The sequence below is a fragment of the Ascaphus truei genome, chromosome 11, assembly GCF_040206685.1.
Source record: "Ascaphus truei isolate aAscTru1 chromosome 11, aAscTru1.hap1, whole genome shotgun sequence".
NCBI lineage: Eukaryota > Metazoa > Chordata > Amphibia > Anura > Ascaphidae > Ascaphus > Ascaphus truei.
The window spans coordinates 56558618-56584621 of NC_134493.1; the positions used below are offsets into that span (position 1 = coordinate 56558618).

A 26004-nucleotide genomic window follows, 5' to 3' on the forward strand; every position below is an offset into this window, starting at 1 on the left:
TGCAGATCGTCACCGCCGAGCGTCGCTGCCCAGCGGCCTGCAGATCGTCACCGCAGAGCGTCGCTGCCCAGCGGCCTGCAGATCGTCACCGCCGAGCGTCGCTGCCCAGCGGCCTGCAGATCGTCACCGCAGAGCGGCGCTGCCCAGCGGCCTGCAGATCGTCACCGCAGAGCGTCGCTGCCCAGCGGCCTGCAGATCGTCACCACCGCCGAGCGACGCTGCCCAGCGGCCTGCAGATCGTCACCGCAGAGCGGCGCTGCCCAGCGGCCTGCAGATCGTCACCGCCGAGCGTCGCTACCCAGCAGCCTGCAGATCGTCACCGCCGAGCGTCGCTACCCAGCAGCCTGCAGATCGTCACCGCCGAGCATCGCTACCCAGCGGCCTGCAGATCGTCACCGCCGAGCGTCGCTACCCAGCGGCCTGCAGATCATCACCGCAGAGCATCGCTGCCCAGCGGCCTGCAGATCGTCACCGCAGAGCGTCGCTGCCCAGCGGCCTGCAGAGCGTCGCTGCCCAGAGGCCTGCAGATTGTCACCGCAGAGCGTCGCTGCCCAGCGGCCTGCAGATCGTCGCCGCTGAGCGTGACACCACTAACCGCTTCGCTACCTGCAGAGCGTCACTGCCAAGTGTCCCGCCACTAACCAATGCGCTACCAGCGGCCGCCTGCAGAGCATCGCTCCCTTTACTACTAAAGCCCAGTAGAAGATTGCTCCGTTAACCAGAAACCTGCTGCGGTGCGGCCTGCAGAGCATCGCTCCGTTCTCACTCACCGGAGGGAACTCGCTCAGCTTCTGGAAGGCGCGGATGTAAAGCTCGTGCTGCAGGAAACAGGCGGACATTACCAACACTGCGGGGGCCACCCCCGGACACTCCCAGAGGGGCAGAACCACGGGCCGGGTAGTGGGGGTTACAGGGTAGTGTGGTACATACCACGTGCAGTGCGGTGGGGTTACAGGGCAGTGTGGTACATACCACGTGCAGTGCGGTGGGGTTACAGGGCAGTGTGGTACATACCACGTACAGTGCGGTGGGGTTACAGGGCAGTGTGGTACATACCACGTGCAGTGCGGTGGGGTTACAGGGCAGTGTGGTACATACCACGTGCAGTGCAGTGGGGTTACAGGACTGTGTGGTACTACATACCACGTGCCGGATAGTGGGGGTTACAGGACAGTGTGGTATATACCATGTGCAGTATGAGGGAGTTACAGGAAAGTGCGGTGGGACGTGCCACGTGCCGGATAGTGGGGGTTACAGGACAGTGTGGTATATACCACGTGCAGTATGGTGGGGTTACAGGACATTGTGGTACATACCACGTGCAGTATGGTGGGGTTACAGGGCAGTGTGGTACATACCACGTGCAGTGCGGTGGGGGATAAGGGAGAGTGTGGTACATACCACGTGCAGTGCGGTGGGGTTACAGGGCAGTGTGGTACATACCACGTGCAGTATGGTGGGGTTACAGGGCAGTGTGGTACATACCACGTGCAGTATGGTGGGGTTACAGGGCAGTGTGGTACATACCACGTGCAGTATGGTGGGGGATAAGGGAGAGTGTGGTACATACCACGTGCAGAATGGTGGGGTTACAGGGCAGTGTGGTACATACCACGTGCAGTGCGGTGGGGGATAAGGGGCAGTGTGGTACATACCACGTGCAGTATGGTGGGGTTACAGGGCAGTGTGGTACATACCACGTGCAGTGCGGTGGGGGATAAGGGGCAGTGTGGTACATACCACGTGCAGTATGGTGGGGTTACAGGGCAGTGTGGTACATACCACGTGCAGTATGGTGGGGTTACAGGGCAGTGTGATACATACCACGTGCAGTGCGGTGGGGGATAAGGGGCAGTGTGGTACATACCACGTGCAGTATGGTGGTGTTACAGGACAGTGTGGTACATACCACGTGCAGTATGGTGGTGTTACAGGGCAGTGTGGTACATACCACGTGCAGTATGGTGGGGGATAAGGGAGAGTGTGGTACATACCACGTGCAGAATGGTGGGGTTACAGGGCAGTGTGGTACATACCACGTGCAGTGCGGTGGGGATAAGGGGCAGTGTGGTACATACCACGTGCAGTGCGGTGGGGGATAAGGGGCAGTGTGGTACATACCACGTGCAGAATGGTGGGGTTACAGGGCAGTGTGGTACATACCACGTGCAGTGCGGTGGGGGATAAGTGGCAGTGTGGTACATACCACGTGCAGAATGGTGGGGGATAAGGGAGAGTGTGGTACATACCACGTGCAGTATGGTGGGGTTACAGGGCAGTGTGGTACATACCACGTGCAGTGCGGTGGGGGATAAGTGGCAGTGTGGTACATACCACGTGCAGAATGGTGGGGGATAAGGGAGAGTGTGGTACATACCACGTGCAGAATGGTGGGGTTACAGGGCAGTGTGGTACATACCACGTGCAGTGCGGTGGGGGATAAGGGACAGTGTGGTACATACCACGTGCAGTATGGTGGGGTTACAGGGCAGTGTGGTACATACCACGTGCAGTATGGTGGGGTTACAGGGCAGTGTGGTACATACCACGTGCAGTATGGTGGGGTTGCATCCAATGATGAAGGGAAGGCTGCGGAACCCTTTAATACGATGAGCGATACGGACCGGCAGCTCCTTGTGCAGGTAACGGGCGCTCTTCTGTATAGGGAGAGAGAGGGTGAGACGGAGACACACAGGGGGCGAGAGAGGGAGACACACAGGGGGCGAGAGAGGGAGACACACAGGGGGCGAGAGAGAGGGGGCGAGAGAGAGGGGTGGAGACAGGGGGCGGAGAGAGAGGGGGCGAGACAGGGGGCGAGAGAGAGGGGGAGAGACAGGGGGCGAGAGAGAGGGGGAGAGACAGGGGGCGAGAGAGAGGTGGAGAGACAGGGGGCGAGAGAGAGGTGGAGAGACAGGGGGCGAGAGAGAGGTGGAGAGACAGGGGGCGAGAGAGAGGTGGAGAGACGGGGCGAGAGAGAGGTGGAGAGACAGGGGGCGAGAGAGAGGTGGAGAGACAGGGGGCGAGAGAGAGGTGGAGAGACGGGGCGAGAGAGAGGTGGAGAGACAGGGGGCGAGAGAGAGGTGGAGAGACAGGGGGCGAGAGAGAGGTGGAGAGACAGGGGGCGAGAGAGAGGTGGAGAGACAGGGGGCGAGAGAGAGGTGGAGAGACAGGGGGCGAGAGAGAGGTGGAGAGACAGGGGGCGAGAGAGAGGTGGAGAGACAGGGGGCGAGAGAGAGGTGGAGAGACAGGGGGCGAGAGAGAGGTGGAGAGACAGGGGGCGAGAGAGAGGTGGAGAGACAGGGGGCGAGAGAGAGGTGGAGAGACAGGGGGCGAGAGAGAGGTGGAGAGACAGGGGGCGAGAGAGAGGTGGAGAGACAGGGGGCGAGAGAGAGGTGGAGAGACAGGGGGCGAGAGAGAGGTGGAGAGACAGGGGGCGAGAGAGAGGTGGAGAGACAGGGGGCGAGAGAGAGGTGGAGAGACAGGGGGCGAGAGAGAGGTGGAGAGACAGGGGGCGAGAGAGAGGTGGAGAGACAGGGGGCGAGAGAGAGGTGGAGAGACAGGGGGCGAGAGAGAGGTGGAGAGACAGGGGGCGAGAGAGAGGTGGAGAGACAGGGGGCGAGAGAGAGGTGGAGAGACAGGGGGCGAGAGAGAGGTGGAGAGACAGGGGGCGAGAGAGAGGTGGAGAGACAGGGGGCGAGAGAGAGGTGGAGAGACAGGGGGCGAGAGAGAGGTGGAGAGACAGGGGGCGAGAGAGAGGTGGAGAGACAGGGGGCGAGAGAGAGGTGGAGAGACAGGGGGCGAGAGAGAGGTGGAGAGACAGGGGGCGAGAGAGAGGTGGAGAGACAGGGGGCGAGAGAGAGGTGGAGAGACAGGGGGCGAGAGAGAGGTGGAGAGACAGGGGGCGAGAGAGAGGTGGAGAGACAGGGGGCGAGAGAGAGGTGGAGAGACAGGGGGCGAGAGAGAGGTGGAGAGACAGGGGGCGAGAGAGAGGTGGAGAGACGGGGGGCGAGAGAGAGGTGGAGAGACGGGGGGCGAGAGAGAGGTGGAGAGACGGGGGGCGAGAGAGAGGTGGAGAGACGGGGGGCGAGAGAGAGGTGGAGAGACGGGGGGCGAGAGAGAGGTGGAGAGACGGGGGGCGAGAGAGAGGTGGAGAGACGGGGGGCGAGAGAGAGGTGGAGAGACGGGGGGCGAGAGAGAGGTGGAGAGACGGGGGGCGAGAGAGAGGTGGAGAGACGGGGGGCGAGAGAGAGGTGGAGAGACGGGGGGCGAGAGAGAGGTGGAGAGACGGGGGGCGAGAGAGAGGTGGAGAGACGGGGGGCGAGAGAGAGGTGGAGAGACGGGGGGCGAGAGAGAGGTGGAGAGACGGGGGGCGAGAGAGAGGTGGAGAGACGGGGGGCGAGAGAGAGGTGGAGAGACGGGGGGCGAGAGAGAGGTGGAGAGACGGGGGGCGAGAGAGAGGTGGAGAGACGGGGGGCGAGAGAGAGGTGGAGAGACCGGGGGCGAGAGAGAGGTGGAGAGACCGGGGGCGAGAGAGGTGGAGAGACCGGGGGCGAGAGAGGTGGAGAGGGCGAGAGAGGTGGAGAGGGCGAGAGAGGTGGAGAGACCGGGGGCGAGAGAGGTGGAGAGGGCGAGAGAGGTGGAGAGACCGGGGGCGAGAGAGGTGGAGAGGGCGAGAGAGGTGGAGAGACCGGGGGCGAGAGAGGTGGAGAGGGCGAGAGAGGTGGAGAGACCGGGGGCGAGAGAGGTGGAGAGGGCGAGAGAGGTGGAGGGGGCGAGAGAGGTGGAGGGGGCGAGAGAGGTGGAGGGGGCGAGAGAGGTGGAGGGGGCGAGAGAGGTGGAGGGGGCGAGAGAGGTGGAGGGGGCGAGAGAGGTGGAGGGGGCGAGAGAGGTGGAGGGGGCGAGAGAGGTGGAGGGGGCGAGAGAGGTGGAGAGGGCGAGAGAGGTGGAGAGACGGGGGGCGAGAGAGAGGTGGAGAGACGGGGGGCGAGAGAGAGGTGGAGAGACGGGGGGCGAGAGAGAGGTGGAGAGACGGGGGGCGAGAGAGAGGTGGAGAGACGGGGGGCGAGAGAGAGGTGGAGAGACGGGGGGCGAGAGAGAGGTGGAGAGACGGGGGGCGAGAGAGAGGTGGAGAGACGGGGGGCGAGAGAGGTGGAGAGACGGGGGGCGAGAGAGAGGTGGAGAGACGGGGGGCGAGAGAGAGGTGGAGAGACGGGGGGCGAGAGAGAGGTGGAGAGACGGAGGGCGAGAGAGAGGTGGAGAGACCGGGGGCGAGAGAGAGGTGGAGAGACCGGGGGCGAGAGAGAGGTGGAGAGACCGGGGGCGAGAGAGGTGGAGAGACCGGGGGCGAGAGAGGTGGAGAGACCGGGGGCGAGAGAGGTGGAGAGACCGGGGGCGAGAGAGGTGGAGAGACCGGGGGCGAGAGAGGTGGAGAGACCGGGGGCGAGAGAGGTGGAGAGGGCGAGAGAGGTGGAGAGGGCGAGAGAGGTGGAGAGACCGGGGGCGAGAGAGGTGGAGAGGGCGAGAGAGGTGGAGAGACCGGGGGCGAGAGAGGTGGAGAGGGCGAGAGAGGTGGAGGGGGCGAGAGAGGTGGAGGGGGCGAGAGAGGTGGAGGGGGCGAGAGAGGTGGAGGGGGCGAGAGAGGTGGAGGGGGCGAGAGAGGTGGAGGGGGCGAGAGAGGTGGAGGGGGCGAGAGAGGTGGAGAGGGCGAGAGAGGTGGAGAGGGCGAGAGGGGGCGGGGGTAACACGGTGTGAGGACAGGATAGTGAGGGGTGGGCGTAGGAAGGGGGGTGCAGGACCCGGAGCGCCCGTCTCTTACCAGGATGTGGCTGCCGTCCTGCGAGCGGCCTGAATACAGCATGGTGGTCGGAGTGAGACGGACAGAGGCCTAAAGCACAAGGAATACACACAGCTGTGTCACTTAATCCTGCTACACAACACACACCCCTATCACAGCGACTCTCACACGACGTACAGCACACCTGTGCTATACCTGCACTGACCCCACACCCACCACTGCTTAAAGGGCGACAGAAGAGGGTCGCAGGCCGCCCCTCCGCGAGCCCCCTCCCAGCGGCAGACACGCTTTGTACCTTCTCAGCTGCGATGTCGATCCCAAACTGGTTGTAGAAAGAGGTGACCGTCTTGGATCGCTCCCTCGCCAGCTCCACCTGGTGGTGATCAGTGGCGGAGGTGGAGCGGGGGCGCAGGGGCGGGAGGGAGAGGCGGAGAAGAGAGGGCAGCAGACACCCTCTGCCCCCCAACTCCAACAGGCTCGTCCGCAGCATCTCTAACCGTGCGTGGCACCCTGTAAGAGGAGGAACCGCGTGAGAGAGGAAGGGACGGGGAGAAGGAGGAAGGGACGGGGAGAAGGAGGAAGAGACCCCGGGGACAGGAGAGGAAGGGACAGGGAGAAGGAGGAAGAGACCCCGGGGACAGGAGAGGAAGGGACGGGGAGAAGGAGGAAGAGACCCCGGGGACAGGAGAGGAAGGGACGGGGAGAAGGAGGAAGAGACCCCGGGGACAGGAGAGGAAGGGACGGGGAGAAGGAGGAAGAGACCCCGGGGACAGGAGAGGAAGGGACGGGGAGAAGGAGGAAGAGACCCCGGGGACAGGAGAGGAAGGGACGGGGAGAAGGAGGAAGAGACCCCGGGGACAGGAGAGGAAGGGACGGGGAGAAGGAGGAAGAGACCCCGGGGACAGGAGAGGAAGGGACGGGGAGAAGGAGGAAGAGACTCCGGGGACAGGAGAGGAAGGAAGAGACCCCGGGGACAGGAGAGGAAGGGACAGGGAGAAGGAGGAAGAGACCCCGGGGACGGGAGAGGAAGGGACAGGGAGAAGGAGGAAGAGACCCCGGGGACAGGAGAGGAAGGGACGGGGAGAAGGAGGAAGAGACCCCGGGGACAGGAGAGGAAGGGACGGGGAGAAGGAGGAAGAGACCCCGGGGACAGGAGAGGAAGGGACGGGGAGAAGGAGGAAGAGACCCCGGGGACAGGAGAGGAAGGGACGGGGAGAAGGAGGAAGAGACCCCGGGGACAGGAGAGGAAGGGACGGGGAGAAGGAGGAAGAGACCCCGGGGACAGGAGAGGAAGGGACGGGGAGAAGGAGGAAGAGACCCCGGGGACAGGAGAGGAAGGGACGGGGAGAAGGAGGAAGAGACTCCGGGGACAGGAGAGGAAGGGACGGGGAGAAGGAGGAAGAGACCCCGGAGACAGAGAAGCGGAAAGGATGGAGGAGGAAGAGACCCCGGGGACAGAGAAGGAGGAAGAGACCCCGGGGACAGAGAAGAGGAAGGAAGAGACCCCGGGGACAGAGAAGCGGAAAGCATGGAGAGAAGGAAGAAGAGACCCGGGGACAGAGAAGCGGAAGGAAGAGACCCCGGGGACAGAGAAGAGGAAGGAAGAGACCCCGGGGACAGGAGAGGAAGGGACAGGGAGAAGGAGGAAGAGACCCCGGGGACAGGAGAGGAAGGGACAGGGAGAAGGAGGAAGAGACCCCGGGGACAGGAGAGGAAGGGACGGGGAGAAGGAGGAAGAGACCCCGGGGACAGGAGAGGAAGGGACGGGGAGAAGGAGGAAGAGACCCCGGGGACAGGAGAGGAAGGGACGGGGAGAAGGAGGAAGAGACCCCGGGGACAGGAGAGGAAGGGACGGGGAGAAGGAGGAAGAGACCCCGGGGACAGGAGAGGAAGGGACGGGGAGAAGGAGGAAGAGACCCCGGGGACAGGAGAGGAAGGGACGGGGAGAAGGAGGAAGAGACCCCGGGGACAGGAGAGGAAGGGACGGGGAGAAGGAGGAAGAGACTCCGGGGACAGGAGAGGAAGGGACGGGGAGAAGGAGGAAGAGACCCCGGAGACAGAGAAGCGGAAAGGATGGAGGAGGAAGAGACCCCGGGGACAGAGAAGGAGGAAGAGACCCCGGGGACAGAGAAGAGGAAGGAAGAGACCCCGGGGACAGAGAAGCGGAAAGCATGGAGAGAAGGAAGAAGAGACCCGGGGACAGAGAAGCGGAAGGAAGAGACCCCGGGGACAGAGAAGAGGAAGGAAGAGACCCCGGGGACAGAGAAGAGGAAGGGACAGGAGAAGGAAGAGACCCCTGGGCACAGAGAAGAGGAAGGAAGAGACCCCTGGGACAGAAGAGGAAGGGACGGGGAAGAGAACCAGGGGACAGGAGAAGAAGGGACGGGGAGAAGGAAGAAGAGACCCCGGGGACAGGAGAGGAAGGGACGGGGAGAAGGAGGAAGAGACGCCGGGGACAGGAGAGGAAGAGACGGGGAGAAGGAGGAAGAGACCCCGGGGACAGGAGAGGAAGGGACGGGGAGAAGGAGGAAGAGACCCCGGGGACAGGAGAGGAAGGGACGGGGAGAAGGAGGAAGAGACCCCGGGGACAGGAGAGGAAGGGACGGGGAGAAGGAGGAAGAGACCCCGGGGACAGGAGAGGAAGGGACGTGGAGAAGGAGGAAGAGACCCCGGGGACAGGAGAGGAAGGGACGGGGAGAAGGAGGAAGGGACGGGGAGAAGGAGGAAGAGACTCCGGGGACAGGAGAGGAAGGGACAGGGAGAAGGAGGAAGAGACCCCGGAGACAGAGAAGCGGAAAGGATGGAGAAGGAGGAAGAGACCCCGGGGACAGAGAAGAGGAAGGAAGAGACCCCGGGGACAGAGAAGCGGAAAGCATGGAGAGAAGGAAGAAGAGACCCGGGGACAGAGAAGCGGAAGGAATAGACCCCGGGACAGAGAAGAGGAAGGAAGAGACCCCGGGGACAGAGAAGAGGAAGGAAGAGACCCCGGGGACAGAGAAGAGGAAGGAAGAGACCCCGGGGACAGAGAAGAGGAAGGGACGGGGAAGAGGAAGAGAACCAGGGGACAGGAGAAGAAGGGACGGGGAGAAGGAAGAAGAGACCCCGGGGACAGGAGAGGAAGGGACGGGGAGAAGGAGGAAGAGACCCCGGGGACAGGAGAGGAAGAGACGGGGAGAAGGAGGAAGAGACGCCGGGGACAGGAGAGGAAGGGACGGGGAGAAGGAGGAAGAGACGCCGGGGACAGGAGAGGAAGGGACGGGGAGAAGGAGGAAGAGAACCCGGGGACAGGAGAGGAAGGGACGGGGAGAAGGAGGAAGAGACCCCGGGGACAGGAGAGGAAGGGACGGGGAGAAGGAAGAGACGCCGGGGACAGGAGAGGAAGGGACAGGGAGAAGGAAGAGACACCGGGGACAGGAGAGGAAGGGACGGGGAGAAGGAGGAAGAGACGCCGGGGACAGGAGAGGAAGGGACGGGGAGAAGGAAGAAGAGACCCCGGGGACAGGAGAGGAAGGGACGGGGAGAAGGAAGAAGAGACCCCGGGGACAGGAGAGGAAGAGACGGGAGGAGGAAGAGAACCCGGGGACAGGAGAGGAAGGGACGGGGAGAAGGAAGAAGAGACCCCGGGGACAGGAGAGGAAGAGACGGGAGGAGGAAGAGACGCCGGGGACAGGAGAGGAAGAGACGGGGAGAAGGAGGAAGAGACTCCGGGGACAGGAGAGGAAGGGACGGGGAGAAGGAGGAAGAGACGCCGGGGACAGGAGAGGAAGGGACGGGGAGAAGGAGGAAGAGACCCCGGGGACAGGAGAGGAAGGGACGGGGAGAAGGAGGAAGAGACGCCGGGGAGAAGGAGGAAGAGACGGGAAGAAGGAGGAAGAGACCCCGGGGACAGGAGAGGAAGGGACGGGGAGAAGGAGGAAGAGACCCTGGGGACAGGAGAGGAAGGGACGGGGAGAAGGAGGAAGAGACCCCGGGGACAGGAGAGGAAGGGACGGGGAGAAGGAGGAAGAGACGCCGGGGAGAAGGAGGAAGAGACGGGAAGAAGGAGGAAGAGACCCCGGGGACAGGAGAGGAAGGGACGGGGAGAATGAGGAAGAGACCCCGGGGACAGGAGAGGAAGGGACGGGGAGAAGGAGGAAGAGACCCCGGGGACAGGAGAGGAAGGGACGGGAAGAAGGAGGAAGAGACTCCGGGGACAGGAGAGGAAGGGACGGGGAGGAGGAAGAGACCCCGGGGACAGGAGAGGAAGAGACGGGAGGAGGAAGAGACGCCGGGGACAGGAAAGGAAGGGACGGGGAAGAGGAGGAAGAGATCCCGGGGACAGGAGAGGAAGGGACGGGAAGGAGGAAGAGACCCCGGGGACAGGAGAGGAAGGGACGGGAAGAAGGAGGAAGAGACCCGGGGACAGGAGAGGAAGGGACGGGGAAGAGGAGGAAGAGATCCCGGGGACAGGAGAGGAAAGGACGGGAAGAAGAAGGAAGAGACCCCGGGGACAGGAGAGGAAGGGACGGGAAGAAGGAGGAAGAGACCCCGGGGACAGGAGAGGAAGGGACGGGGAGAAGGAGGAAGAGACCCCGGGGACAGGAGAGGAAGGGACGGGGAGAAGGAGGAAGAGACCCCGGGGACAGGAGAGGAAGGGACGGGGAGAAGGAGGAAGAGACCCCAGGGACAGGAGAGGAAGGGACGGGAAGGAGGAAGAGACCCCGGGGACAGGAGAGGAAGGGACGGGGAGAAGGAGGAAGAGACCCCGGGGACAGGAGAGGAAGGGACAGGGAGAAGGAGGAAGAGACCCCGGGGACAGGAGAGGAAGGGACGGGGAGAAGGAGGAAGAGACGCCGGGGAGAAGGAGGAAGAGACGGGAAGGAGGAAGAGACCCCGGGGACAGGAGAGGAAGGGACGGGGAGAAGGAGGAAGAGACGCCGGGGACAGGAGAGGAAGGGACGGGAAGAAGGAGGAAGAGACCCCGGGGACAGGAGAGGAAGGGACGGGGAGAAGGAGGAAGAGACCCTGGGGACAGGAGAGGAAGGGACGGGGAGAAGGAGGAAGAGACCCTGGGGACAGGAGAGGAAGGGACGGGGAGAAGGAGGAAGAGACCCCGGGGACAGGAGAGGAAGGGACGGGGAGAAGGAGGAAGAGACCCCGGGGACAGGAGAGGAAGGGACGGGGAGAAGGAGGAAGAGACCCCGGGGACAGGAGAGGAAGGGACGGGGAGAAGGAGGAAGAGACCCCGGAGACAGGAGAGGAAGGGACGGGAAGAAGGAGGAAGAGACCCCGGGGACAGGAGAGGAAGGGACGGGGAGAAGGAGGAAGAGACCCCGGGGACAGGAGAGGAAGGGACGGGGAGAAGGAGGAAGAGACCCCGGGGACAGGAGAGGAAGGGACGGGGAGAAGGAGGAAGAGACCCCGGGGACAGGAGAGGAAGGGACGGGGAGAAGGAGGAAGAGACCCCGGAGACAGGAGAGGAAGGGACGGGAAGAAGGAGGAAGAGACCCCGGGGACAGGAGAGGAAGGGACGGGGAGAAGGAGGAAGAGACCCCGGGGACAGGAGAGGAAGGGACGGGGAGAAGGAGGAAGAGACGCCGGGGAGAAGGAGGAAGAGACGGGAAGAAGGAGGAAGAGACCCCGGGGACAGGAGAGGAAGGGACGGGGAGAAGGAAGAGACGCCGGGGACAGGAGAGGAAGGGACGGGGAGAAGGAAGAGACGCCGGGGACAGGAGAGGAAGGGACGGGGAGAAGGAGGAAGAGACGCCGGGGACAGGAGAGGAAGGGACGGGGAGAAGGAAGAAGAGACCCCGGGGACAGGAGAGGAAGGGACGGGGAGAAGGAAGAAGAGACCCCGGGGACAGGAGAGGAAGAGACGGGAGGAGGAAGAGAACCCGGGGACAGGAGAGGAAGGGACGGGGAGAAGGAAGAAGAGACCCCGGGGACAGGAGAGGAAGAGACGGGAGGAGGAAGAGACGCCGGGGACAGGAGAGGAAGAGACGGGGAGAAGGAGGAAGAGACTCCGGGGACAGGAGAGGAAGGGACGGGGAGAAGGAGGAAGAGACGCCGGGGACAGGAGAGGAAGGGACGGGGAGAAGGAGGAAGAGACCCCGGGGACAGGAGAGGAAGGGACGGGGAGAAGGAGGAAGAGACGCCGGGGAGAAGGAGGAAGAGACGGGAAGAAGGAGGAAGAGACCCCGGGGACAGGAGAGGAAGGGACGGGGAGAAGGAGGAAGAGACCCTGGGGACAGGAGAGGAAGGGACGGGGAGAAGGAGGAAGAGACCCCAGGGACAGGAGAGGAAGGGACAGGGAGAAGGAGGAAGAGACGCCGGGGAGAAGGAGGAAGAGACGGGAAGAAGGAGGAAGAGACCCCGGGGACAGGAGAGGAAGGGACGGGGAGAATGAGGAAGAGACCCCGGGGACAGGAGAGGAAGGGACGGGGAGAAGGAGGAAGAGACCCCGGGGACAGGAGAGGAAGGGACGGGAAGAAGGAGGAAGAGACTCCGGGGACAGGAGAGGAAGGGACGGGGAGGAGGAAGAGACCCCGGGGACAGGAGAGGAAGAGACGGGAGGAGGAAGAAACGCCGGGGACAGGAAAGGAAGGGACGGGGAAGAGGAGGAAGAGATCCCGGGGACAGGAGAGGAAGGGACGGGAAGGAGGAAGAGACCCCGGGGACAGGAGAGGAAGGGACGGGAAGAAGGAGGAAGAGACCCCGGGGACAGGAGAGGAAGGGACGGGGAAGAGGAGGAAGAGATCCCGGGGACAGGAGAGGAAAGGACGGGAAGAAGAAGGAAGAGACCCCGGGGACAGGAGAGGAAGGGACGGGAAGAAGGAGGAAGAGACCCCGGGGACAGGAGAGGAAGGGACGGGGAGAAGGAGGAAGAGACCCCGGGGACAGGAGAGGAAGGGACGGGGAGAAGGAGGAAGAGACCCCGGGGACAGGAGAGGAAGGGACGGGGAGAAGGAGGAAGAGACCCCAGGGACAGGAGAGGAAGGGACGGGAAGGAGGAAGAGACCCCGGGGACAGGAGAGGAAGGGACGGGGAGAAGGAGGAAGAGACCCCGGGGACAGGAGAGGAAGGGACGGGGAGAAGGAGGAAGAGACCCCGGGGACAGGAGAGGAAGGGACGGGGAGAAGGAGGAAGAGACGCCGGGGAGAAGGAGGAAGAGACGGGAAGGAGGAAGAGACCCCGGGGACAGGAGAGGAAGGGACGGGGAGAAGGAGGAAGAGACGCCGGGGACAGGAGAGGAAGGGACGGGAAGAAGGAGGAAGAGACCCCGGGGACAGGAGAGGAAGGGACGGGGAGAAGGAGGAAGAGACCCTGGGGACAGGAGAGGAAGGGACGGGGAGAAGGAGGAAGAGACCCCGGGGACAGGAGAGGAAGGGACGGGGAGAAGGAGGAAGAGACCCCGGGGACAGGAGAGGAAGGGACGGGGAGAAGGAGGAAGAGACCCCGGGGACAGGAGAGGAAGGGACGGGGAGAAGGAGGAAGAGACCCCGGGGACAGGAGAGGAAGGGACGGGGAGAAGGAGGAAGAGACCCCGGGGACAGGAGAGGAAGGGACGGGGAGAAGGAGGAAGAGACCCCGGAGACAGGAGAGGAAGGGACGGGAAGAAGGAGGAAGAGACCCCGGGGACAGGAGAGGAAGGGACGGGGAGAAGGAGGAAGAGACCCCGGGGACAGGAGAGGAAGGGACGGGGAGAAGGAGGAAGAGACGCCGGGGAGAAGGAGGAAGAGACGGGAAGAAGGAGGAAGAGACCCCGGGGACAGGAGAGGAAGGGACGGGGAGGAGGAAGAGACCCCGGGGACAGGAGAGGAAGGGACGGGAAGAAGGAGGAAGAGACCCCGGGGACAGGAGAGGAAGGGACGGGGAGGAGGAAGAGATCCCGGGGACAGGAGAGGAAGGGACGGGGAGAAGGAGGAAGAGACCCCCTGGCACAGAGAAGAAGAAAGGACGGGAGAGATGCAGATGTGAGAAAGACATCACAGGAGACCGGAGACCCCAAACCTGGCCCCTTACTGATGGAGACCCTGGGAACAGACTAACCCAGGTCCGGAGACGTTTGCCGCCGCTTAGGTTTCCTCTCTCCCGTCGCAGTTACTTCTCAGCCTGCATGAAGAGACAGTGACAGCCACGGAAAGGGAACACGTAACGTGGTGGGATTGGTAAACCCCCTTACCACCAGAAATGGACAGCCATGTTCCACCAATGACCCACTCCCCTCTCTGACCCCAGGGATGTGCACATGGGGCGACATTCTGCACGGACATCAACGTGGGCTCTACAGGTTGTAGGGTCATGTCACGAGGTGAAGTGGGGGACGGAAGGGACTCTGCTTGAGGTCAGCAGCAGTGCGGAGACCGGGGGTATGGCGAAATGGGACATGACAGATCAGCCCGTTACTTCCCACTGCCCAAAACCTGCGGGTTCACCAAAAAGGAGCGGTGCGTGGTCTTACCTCTGGGTGGCTCTGGTCACAGGATGAGGAGGTAACGGGTGGACACGGTGCCATCTACAGGGAACAAGACAGATGTGGCATCTGGATAGAAAGATCTCCAGGTGTTGAGAGCTGATTACTGTGGCATCTAAACCCTCGGAGCCCGGGAGAGACCTCGCTGGGGGGAAACCGGGAGGTCCTCACGCAGAGTAAAATTACCCAGAGATGGACATGAGCTAGTGCCGTGGAATCTGTGCGTCACCGTCTGACCTCTGGCCTTTGAAGTGGGTTAAAGCTGGTTACAAACCCAGCATCTGCCCACCTTGTGATCTGGGACCAGCAGGTAGCGAGTGTCCCGGACCCCGTGTACAGAGCCGCGTACATAGTCAGCGCCATGCAAATTACCATCATTATATTCATACTCGCTCAGGCACCAAGATTTAGATTGTAAGCTCAATGGGACAGGGACAAATGCGCGATAAATTCAGGAAAAACTATAATAATAACTCCAATTATGCAATTATTGTGCAATGACGTGTAATAAGGCAAAGGTATTGGGCGCAATCCATGCAGTTTCCTACGCGTGTGTTTAAATAAATCAGTTCTGTAGCATTAGATAATACTTACTACATTTATTCATTCACATGTAATGAGTTGTGAAGCCCCAGTTCCATGCTGCTGGGTTCCCCCTCAGTATGTGCATCAATGCAACCCACACAGCGAGAAGCACAGGGCTCCCGTCTTTTGTTGTATACATGTGCAACACTCCTTTTGACACATACACCTATATACATATACATACATATACACGTACATATACACGTACATATGATGTGGTGGGTGTTGGGGTTTCAGCTTGCTGGGAATGTGTGTGAATTCAATCAACACAATGATAAGTAATTGTCTAAGTTGCCGATCGGCGAAGATTCGGCTCAGGGGTTCACTAAATGGCTGTCAGTACAGCAGAAGAGCACCAAAGATGCAAAGTTATGTGTGGAAGATCGTGTGACCAGGCAGTCACTAGATACAATTGGTGCACTGCTAGAGAGGGCAGAGCTCGAAAAGGGGTGTGCCAGTTTCAGAAGAGAAAGGGGATGTCACTTTGTAAATGGTTGCTATAGAAACAATAAATGCTTGTTACATTATAATACATTAGAAATGTCAGAGTTGTTTAAAAAAATACTACAAGTATTTTCTCACAGTACAGAACTGATTTATTTAAAAAAAAAAAAAAAAACACATGTAGGATATTGCTTGGTCTGCAGCTTTAATACACCGGGCATCCGGGAATGTCTACAGCAGGATTAGCCACCTTCCCAGCCGTGCCAAATCATTGCAACACTTTCCTGTTTGTGATCATTTGCTGCCAATGTTCCCAGCAGTTTGAGCTGCAAACTGTAACAATAGGTAATGTTACCTTAGTAATATCAGGATACATTGTAGCGGCTGAGTTACACTGACTGAAGGATTGATTGAAACGGAAAGGCGGCCATTTAGTGAACCCGGGGAAGCAGGAACGTTGCTGATCGATCACGGGAGAACCGAATCGATCGGCAGCTTAGGTAATTAGCTTGACCTTTTTATTGAATCAAATGCGGCGTGTATTAAAACAAAATGTTTTTTTTATAAAGTTCTGCGTGGACATTTTAGTGGCCTTGCACGGCCTCTAATATTGTAGTGGCCCTGGGCACACAGCCCATCGCGGGAGCGAGATCCGCAGCCTGCGACAGTGCGCAGGCGTTTATAGGGTGGTCTTCGGTGGGAAGCGCGGGGCGGGCCCCGGGAGGAGCCAGATCCGCAGCCTGCGACAGTGCGCAGGCGTTTATAGGGTGGTCTTAGGTGGGAAGCGCTGGGCGGTCCCTAGGAGCGAGATCCGCAGCCTGCGACAGTGCGCAGGCGTTTATAGGGTGGTCTTAGGTGGGAAGCGCGGGGCGGGCCCCGGGAGGAGCGAGATCCGCAGCCTGCGACAGTGCGCAGGCGTTTATAGGGTGGTCTTAGGTGGGAAGCGCGGGGCGGTCCCGGGAGGAGCCAGATCCGCAGCCTGCGACAGTGCGCAGGCGTTTATAGGGTGGTCTTAGGTGGGAAGCGCTGGGCGGTCCCTAGGAGGAGCGAGATCCGCAGCCTGCGACAGTGCGCAGGCGTTTATAGGGTGGTCTTAGGTGGGAAGCGCGGGGCGGGCCCCGGGAGGAGCCAGATCCGCAGCCTGCGACAGTGCGCAGGCGTTTATAGGGTGGTCTTCGGTGGGAAGCGCGGGGCGGGCCCCGGGAGGAGCCAGATCCGCAGCCTGCGACAGTGCGCAGGCGTTTATAGGGTGGTCTTAGGTGGGAAGCGCGGGGCGGGCCCCGGGAGGAGCGAGATCCGCAGCCTGCGACAGTGCACAGGCGTTTATAGGGTGGTCTTAGGTGGGAAGCGCGGGGCGGTCCCTAGGAGGAGCGAGATCCGCAGCCTGCGACAGTGCGCAGGCGTTTATAGGGTGGTCTTAGGTGGGAAGCGCGGGGCGGGCCCCGGGAGGAGCGAGATCCGCAGCCTGCGACAGTGCGCAGGCGTTTATAGGGTGGTCTTAGGTGGGAAGCGCGGGGCGGGCCCCGGGAGGAGCGAGATCCGCAGCCTGCGACAGTGCGCAGGCGTTTGTAGGGTGGTCTTAGGTGGGAAGCGCGGGGCGGTCCCGGGAGGAGCGAGATCCGCAGCCTGCGACAGTGCGCAGGCGTTTGTAGGGTGGTCTTAGGTGGGAAGCGCGGGGCGGGCCCCGGGAGGAGCGAGATCCGCAGCCTGCGACAGTGCGCAGGCGTTTATAGGGTGGTCTTAGGTGGGAAGCGCGGGGCGGGCCCCGGGAGGAGCGAGATCCGCAGCCTGCGACAGTGCGCAGGCGTTTATAGGGTGGTCTTCGGTGGGAAGCGCGGGGCGGGCCCCGGGAGGAGCCAGATCCGCAGCCTGCGACAGTGCGCAGGCGTTTATAGGGTGGTCTTAGGTGGGAAGCGCGGGGCGGGCCCCGGGAGGAGCCAGATCCGCAGCCTGCGACAGTGCGCAAGCGTTTATAGGGTGGTCTTAGGTGGGAAGCGCGGGGCGGGCCCCGGGAGGAGCCAGATCCGCAGCCTGCGACAGTGCGCAGGCGTTTATAGGGTGGTCTTAGGTGGGAAGCGCGGGGCGGTCCCGGGAGGAGCCAGATCCGCAGCCTGCGACAGTGCGCAGGCGTTTATAGGGTGGTCTTAGGTGGGAAGCGCGGGGCGGGCCCCGGGAGGAGCGAGATCTGCAGCCTGCGACAGTGCGCAGGCGTTTATAGGGTGGTCTTCGGTGGGAAGCGCGGGGCGGGCCCCGGGAGGAGCCAGATCCGCAGCCTGCGACAGTGCGCAGGCGTTTATAGGGTGGTCTTAGGTGGGAAGCGCGGGCGGTCCCAGGGAGGAGCGAGATCCGCAGCCTGCGACAGTGCGCAGGCGTTTATAGGGTGGTCTTAGGTGGGAAGCGCGGGGCGGGCCCCGGGAGGAGCGAGATCCGCAGCCTGCGACAGTGCGCAGGCGTTTATAGGGTGGTCTTAGGTGGGAAGCGCGGGGCGGGCCCCGGGAGGAGCGAGATTGCTAAGGATCCTGGGTAACTTATTCAGGAGCGTGAGCAAATATAAACCCATTCAACTGGTTACAGCGAGTCTGGCGCCAACAGCCACTGCTTGTTTTGGCCGAGAAGGCGAGGGGGTGGAGGAGAGGGGGTGGAGGAGAGGGGGTGGAGGAGAGGGGGTGGAGGAGAGGGGGTGGAGGAGAGGGGGTGGAGGAGAGGGGGTGGAGGAGAGGGGGTGGAGGAGAGGGGGTGGAGGAGAGGGGGTGGAGGAGAGGGGGTGGAGGAGAGGGGGTGGAGGAGAGGGGGTGGAGGAGAGGGGGTGGAGGAGAGGGGGTGGAGGAGAGGGGGTGGAGGAGAGGGGGGAGAGATCAAGGGGGAGAGAGAAGCGGGAGAGAGAAGCGGGAGGAGAGGATGGAATACAAGTGGTGGGTGTTAGATCTTGTGTGACGTGCGATTAAATAAATTAACCATTGTGCTCCCGGGGGAAGGGTGGGCTCCCGGGGGAAGGGGGGGCTCCCGGGGGAAGGGGGGGCTCCCGGGGGACGGGGGGGCTCCCGGGGGACGGGGGGGCTCCCGGGGGACGGGGGGACTCCCAGGGGGGGGCGTCTCTTTCACTCACCTCCTGCACTTCAAACCCCATACGCAGAGCGACGCGCAGACTTCGCCAGCTCACCTGTTAGGAGACAGTAGAGAGAGGGGAGACGTGGGTGGGGAGACGTGGGTGGGGAGACGTGGGTGGGGAGACGTGGGTGGGGAGACGTGGGTGGGGAGACGTGGGTGGGGAGACGTGGGTGGGGAGACGTGGGTGGGGAGACGTGGGTGGGGAGACGTGGGTGGGGAGACGGGACCGGCACCGTGTGGCGGGGAATGAGACAGGCACCGTGTGGCGGGGAATGGGACAGGCACCGTGTGGCGGGGAATGGGACAGCTCCGGATCAGGTTCCTCGTTCTAGAGCAGCGATTCCAAGGACCCCCAACAGGTCGGGCTTTAGTAGGAATATCCCTGCTTCAGCACATGTGGCTCAATCAGTCCCTTCTTCAGCCCAGACTGTTCAGTCAAAATGTCTCGGTCCCCGATTGAGCTCAAGCTGGAACATCCTTAAAACCCGATCTGTTGGGGGTTTGGAGTCTGGACTGGGAACCAGTTCTCGAGCAGGGGGGGGGGGGGGCGGCGCAACTCCAGTTCAAGGGCCACCAACAGGTCAGGTTTGCAGGATAGCCCTGCTGGTTCAGTGGCTCAGTCATGACTGCGCCACCTGTGCTGAGGCAGGGATATCCTGAAAACCTGACCTGTTGGTGGCCCATGAAAACTGGAGTTGCGTCCCCCTCCCCCCCCCACCTCAATGTGCCCCCGGGGGGCCCCCACGTCAATGGGCCCCCCACGTCAATGGGCCCCCGGGGACCCCCCACCTCAATGTGCCCCCGGCGTCTGTCTAGCAGAGCTTACGATCCAATTGACTGTATTTCAGGCGATAGATGCCAAGAGAATCAAACCGCTGGCGCTGGTCTTCCAAGTCAGAGGTTAATGTCCTGTCCTCCGCCCCTCTGCCCCTCTGCTCCTCCCGCCCCTCTGCTCCTCCCGCCCCTCTGCTCCTCCCGCCCCTCTGCTCCTCTGCTCCTCCCGCCCTCCCGCCCCTCTGCTCCTCCCGCGCCTCCCGCCGGGCTCCGCGCTTCTGCTCCTCCCGCCGGGGCTCCCCACCTTGCTGCCTCCCCCCCTTTTTATTACATATGGGAAAATGAGGGGGGTCTCTGGAGTAAAACCGCGTTCATTTACGCTCCGGGGACCCCCAGGTCCGGAGAAAGCCACCAGGAAAAGTGCTGCTGGTTACTTCCGTGTATTTAAATACCAGCGTCACGCAGAAGGCTCCCTATTGGTCCGTGTAACGCGGTATATTTAAACCTCCATCTTGTTTACCCTGGAGGGGACGCTACGGGCAGCACCTGCCCCAATATTTCAGGAACCACAGGGTCACCAGAGCTCAAATTAAAAGGGTTCACGTCCGGAGACCCCCGGCTTCCCACGCAAGGAAAAAAAAAACACGCGCACACGCACGCACACGCACACACGCACACGCTGTCCCCAGCAGAACTCAGTCTGACACAAGAGAGGCGGGGGAGAGAGACCTAGGTTACAAACCACAAAACATTAACCAATAATCTGGCAGAGAACACCACAGACTCATTGCAGAGGCCCAAGGACTGCACTGCTGGAGGGAGCAAAGCATGGCGCCCGATGAACAAGTCCACCGCCGAAGGGAGAGCAAAGCATGGCGCCCGATGAACAAGTCCACCGCCGAAGGGAGAGCAGAGCATGGCGCCCGATGAACAAGTCCACCGCCGAAGGGAGAGCAGAGCATGGCGCCCGATGAACAAGTCCACCTCCAAAGGGAGAGCAGAGCATGGCGCCCGATGAACAAGTCCACCTCCAAAGGGAGAGCAGAGCATGGCGCCCGATGAACAAGTCCACCTCCAAAGGGAGAGCAAAGCATGGCGCCCGATGAACAAGTCCACCACCGAAGGGAGAGCAGAGCATGGCGACCGATGAACAAGTCCACCGCCGAAGGGAGAGCAAAGCATGGCGCCCGATGAACAAGTCCACCACCGAAGGGAGAGCAGAGCATGGCGCCCGATGAACAAGTCCACCGCCGAAGGGAGAGCAGAGCGTGGCGCCCGATGAACAAGTCCACCGCCGAAGGGAGAGCAGAGCATGGCGCCCGATGAACAAGTCCACCGCCGAAGGGGGAGCAGAGCATGGCGCCCGATGAACAAGTCTACCTCCGAAGGGAGAGCAGAGCATGGCGCCCGATGAACAAGTCTACCTCCGAAGGGAGAGCAGAGCATGGCGCCCGATGAACAAGTCTACCTCCGAAGGAAGAGCAGAGCGTGGCGCCCGATGAACAAGTCCACCGCCGAAGTGAGAGCAGAGCGTGGCGCCCGATGAACCAGTCCACCGCCGAAGGGAGAGCAGAGCATGGCGCCCGATGAACAAGTCCACCGCCGAAGGGAGAGCAGAGCCTGGCGCCCGATGAACAAGTCCACCGCCGAAGGGAGAGCAGAGCATGGCGCCCGATGAACAAGTCCACCGCCGAAGGGAGAGCAGAGCCTGGCGCCCGATGAACAAGTCCACCGCCGAAGGGAGAGCAGAGCATGGCGCCCGATGAACAAGTCCACCGCCGAAGGGAGAGCAGAGCATGGCGCCCGATGAACAAGTCCACCTCCAAAGGGAGAGCAAAGCATGGCGCCCGATGAACAAGTCCACCACCGAAGGGAGAGCAGAGCATGGCGACCGATGAACAAGTCCACCGCCGAAGGGAGAGCAAAGCATGGCGCCCGATGAACAAGTCCACCACCGAAGGGAGAGCAGAGCATGGCGCCCGATGAACAAGTCCACCGCCGAACGGAGAGCAGAGCATGGCGCCCGATGAACAAGTCCACCGCCGAAGGGAGAGCAGAGCGTGGCGCCCGATGAACAAGTCCACCGCCGAAGGGAGAGCAGAGCATGGCGCCCGATGAACAAGTCCACCGCCGAAGGGAGAGCAGAGCATGGCGCCCGATGAACAAGTCTACCTCCGAAGGGAGAGCAGAGCATGGCGCCCGATGAACAAGTCTACCTCCGAAGGGAGAGCAGAGCATGGCGCCCGATGAACAAGTCTACCTCCGAAGGAAGAGCAGAGCGTGGCGCCCGATGAACAAGTCCACCGCCGAAGTGAGAGCAGAGCGTGGCGCCCGATGAACCAGTCCACCGCCGAAGGGAGAGCAGAGCATGGCGCCCGATGAACAGTCCACCGCCGAAGGGAGAGCAGAGCCTGGCGCCCGATGAACAAGTCCACCGCCGAAGGGAGAGCAGAGCATGGCGCCCGATGAACAAGTCCACCGCCGAAGGGAGAGCAGAGCCTGGCGCCCGATGAACAAGTCCACCGCCGAAGGGAGAGCAGAGCATGGCGCCCGATGAACAAGTCCACCACCGAAGGGAGAGCAGAGCATGGCGCCCGATGAACAAGTCCACCACCGAAGGGAGAGCAGAGCATGGCGCCCGATGAACAAGTCCACCACCGAAGGGAGAGCAGAGCATGGCGCCCGATGAACAAGTCCACCGCCGAAGGGAGAGCAAAGCATGGCGCCCGATGAACAAGTCCACCGCCGAAGGGAGAGCAGAGCATGGCGCCCGATGAACAAGTCTACCTCCAAAGGGAGAGCAAAGCATGGCGCCCGATGAACAAGTCCACCGCCGAAGGGAGAGCAGAGCGTGGCGCCCGATGAACAAGTCCACCACCGAAGGGAGAGCAGAGCCTGGCGCCCGATGAACAAGTCCACCGCCGAAGGGAGAGCAAAGCATGGCGCCCGATGAACAAGTCCACCGCCGAAGGGAGAGCAGAGCATGGCGCCCGATGAACAAGTCCACCGCCGAAGGGAGAGCAGAGCATGGCGCCCGATGAACAAGTCTACCTCCGAAGGAAGAGCAGAGCGTGGCGCCCGATGAACAAGTCCACCGCCGAAGTGAGAGCAGAGCGTGGCGCCCGATGAACCAGTCCACCGCCGAAGGGAGAGCAGAGCATGGCGCCCGATGAACAAGTCCACCGCCGAAGGGAGAGCAGAGCGTGGCGCCCGATGAACAAGTCCACCGCCGAAGGGAGAGCAGAGCATGGCGCCCGATGAACAAGTCTACCTCCGAAGGGAGAGCAGAGCATGGCGCCCGATGAACAAGTCTACCTCCGAAGGAAGAGCAGAGCGTGGCGCCCGATGAACAAGTCCACCGCCGAAGGGAGAGCAGAGCGTGGCGCCCGATGAACAAGTCCACCGCCGAAGGGAGAGCAGAGCGTGGCGCCCGATGAACAAGTCCACCGCCGAGAAGTCTGCAGAGCGTTCCCATGCACACTAACCTTCCCACTGCCAGAGACCAGCACAATGCTGAATCATTTAACAAACGGCTACCGATTGTACTACAGAACACCCCAGAGGGAATACGCAGAGCAAGGCGGACTTTAGTTATTGTTCTAGTCACATATTTTTAATGGCCAACATATTCCGTAGCACGGTACAATGAGGGTGTGAATACAGTTACAACGCCAACATGCGCTGGTACAGTAAGGAGAGCCCTGAACCGAAGAGCTTACAATCTAATTTGAAAACAGTGAATACTGCTCAAAATAAAGCAATTAATTGCCTGTGAGATCTGCAGAGCATCGCACACGTGAGTGGGGTGCTGGCCTCTGAATTAGGATCGTCCAGTTACAACTGCATGTGACATAGGGCCAGTCCCCTAACTTCCTCAGGCCTTGGGCCCCGAGAACATGCGCCAGGCTTAGCGCAGAGATTTTAATCTGTAGCAAAACACGCGGAAAAAGACATTATTAATATTGTCAAATTATTACAGGGAAAGGAACGCCAGCCCTGGGAATGAGGCGAAGGTGTGAGGAATCCCAGCCTGTCATGGCTGTGCTAGGGTTAAGTCGGACTAGGGAATGCTGGGTATGCTGAATCACAGAGCATGGAAATGTTAAGCATGTGACATGCGCACGAAGCAGACTGTGGCACAAAGGGTGAGAGCGGGTAACCTGCAGGCGGGCAGCATCGCCTCCTGGGGACCCCACACACTGCTCCCCCTCTGCCCTGCCTCCGGGAGGCGAGGCTCAGTCCCCGAGGTAGGAGGCCCGTGTTTAGGGGTGAATGGAAATATTAACACTCTCAGGGTCACCTCTAGAACGGGGAGATGGCTCCGTGAGGACCTGCTCTCCCTGTCTTTCCTCCTGGGAACGGGTCACCTTGCGTAACGAGACACGGCGAGGCCTCTATTTTGGGAAATGTCACCTCTGGAGGTGACAGAGCTGTCACTGTGCCAAGTCCCGAATACAATGCCCCTTCCTCTCAATGAATAGATCATCCTGCCCCCCTTTGTCCATTCAATCCCAGCTCCCTGGGCAGACATCCCTGGGTGAGGCGTACAATGACATCACACTGTACTCCAATAGGCAAACAGCAACCACTATCATTATGACATCACAGGATAGTCAGGTCTGTGGACCAATCAGGCGACTGCTCTCTCCCAGCTCAATAAAAATAAAAGATTTCTGCGCGCCAGCCTATAATTGAATAAACGCCCGGCGTGTTAATAGATGTTTAATACATAACGCAGCCACACCCAACTGCCAGGGGCAAAATAATATATATAACATGGCACAGTCTTAAAGCCCCAGATACAAACACATTCACCAGCAGTACTATACACACACACACACACACACACACACACACACACACACACACAGTGCTGTATACAGAAATTCCACCAGCAGTACTATATACAGGCATACCCCGCATTACCATACGCAATGGGACCGGAGCATGTATGTAAAGCGAAAATGTACTTAAAGTGAAGCACTCCCTTTTTCCCACTCATCGATGCATGTACTGTACTGCAATCGGCATATACGTGCATAACTGATGTAAATAACACATGTGTAACAGGTTCTATAGTCTCCCCGCTTGCGCACAGCTTCGGTACAGGTAGGGAGTCGGTATTGCTGTTCAGGACGTGCTGACAGGCGCATGCGCGAGCTGCCGTTTTCCTATTAGGCGATATGTCCTTACTCGCGAGTGTACTTAAAGTGAGTGTCCTTAAACCGGGTTATGCCTGTATGCACATATACAGTGCTGTATACAGAAATTCCACCAGCAGTACTATATACATATATGTCAAATGGAAATAGTACAGTGAGCTCATTCACATTTCTTAGACAGGTCTGCAACCCTGCTTTTCACCATTATCACCCATCATACAGTGCTTCCACTGCAAGGGATTCTGGGAAGTGACATGCAAATGAGCACACAGTGCCATCCTTTGCTTCAAAACCATATTATATGGTCCCCTATAGGCTTATGCTTGCTGCATGGTCACAGCTTTGAGCACAGCCAGGGTTAAGATGCATAGCCATTAAACCCACCCACAGACTGTTTCGACCTTATTGGGTCTCATCAGTGTGGGGTTGGTTATACAGGCTGTGCAAAATGAAGCAGGGATAGGTTTCACCATACTTAGTTAAGTTATGGTGGGTAAAAAAAGTGACAAAATCGTGAGTGAACTGTCAGCGCTATAGGTGGAAATACAGCCCGCCAGCGTTATATACACGCAAGTACAGCCTCGCACACACCATCAGCACTATATACACGGAAATACAGCTCTGCACATACCGCCAGTGCTATATACACACAAGTACAGCCCAGCGCACACCGCCAGCGCTATATACACGCAAGTACAGCCCCGCACACACCGCCAGCACTATATACACGCAAGTACAGCCCACACACACCGCTAACACTATATACACGCAAGTACAGACCACACACACCGCTATCACTATATACACGCAAGTACAGCCCACACACACGCAAGTACAGCCCCGCACACACCAGCGCTATATACACGCAACTACAGCCCCGCACACACCACCAGCAGTATATACACGCAAGTACAACCCCAGGCACACCGCTAATGCTATATACACGCAAGTACAGCCCCGCACACACCAGCGCTATATACACGCAAGTACAGCACCGCACACACCACCAGCAGTATATACACGCAAGTACAGCCCTGTGTACACCGCCAGGGCTATATACACACTGTACACAGCACTGTATACAGATCCTCTGCTATATACACCGTGCTATGCACATAATGTGTATAAGCTGCTTACACCGATAGCTACAAGTCACGTGACACCGACACGCACAACAAACATCCCTCCGCAACTCACCGACCGACCGACCGACCGCTGCCGCTGCAGATCCAGCCGCTGCGTGCTACGTATCCGCACCAGCGTGACAGCGTCACGTACACAGCGGCGACTACAAGGCCCGGCATGCACCAGGCGCTGCCTGCCCGATGGGCGCGGCCAGCAGCGGTCGCAGAGCATCTCGGGAGTTGGAGTCCCAGGGCACTCTAGTATTCGTCATACAATAAGTGACAATGACTACAACTCCCGGCATGCCAGGCGGGGGGAAGAAGCTTGGGAACTTACTATTGGACTAGGGTTCTGTGATGTCATAAACATAGCCCCGTCCCCGCCATAATTTGAAACAGAAAGGAAATGTAAGCTGCTTTCTGATTGGCTGTTAACTTTATGACATTTACGTCAGTCAAGCAACATTCGTTACATACAATATGAGATCTCCCCCGGAGGGTCACCTGAGGGCCGATTCACAGCTATTCCCACAGTGTCAGTCACTAGCAAAGGCCAAAAAA

At 60.7% G+C, this 26004-nt stretch overlaps 1 protein-coding gene across 6 annotated transcripts in view; it reads right to left on the minus strand.

Annotated features, from left to right (window-relative positions):
* Positions 1-25629, minus strand: part of BCKDK (branched chain keto acid dehydrogenase kinase) — a 46505-nt gene extending 20876 nt beyond the window's left edge. Inside the window, exons 1-8 of one of the 6 annotated variants that reach the window (XM_075566507.1) lie at positions 25517-25629; positions 18382-18435; positions 14235-14288; positions 13796-13885; positions 6090-6304; positions 5816-5884; positions 2547-2657; positions 771-818 (exon numbers count right to left, since the gene is read on the minus strand). In XM_075566507.1, the coding sequence (XP_075422622.1) occupies positions 771-818; positions 2547-2657; positions 5816-5884; positions 6090-6284 (423 nt within the window). In that variant the 5' untranslated portion in view covers positions 6285-6304; positions 13796-13885; positions 14235-14288; positions 18382-18435; positions 25517-25629. Of the gene's footprint in view, positions 1-770; positions 819-2546; positions 2658-5815; positions 5885-6089; positions 6305-13795; positions 13886-14234; positions 14316-18381; positions 18436-25516 lie in introns of all 6 variants that reach the window. The other 5 variants (XM_075566506.1, XM_075566509.1, XM_075566511.1 and 2 more) reach the window with 5 other exon arrangements.
* Between the last annotated feature and the right edge of the window lie 375 nt (positions 25630-26004).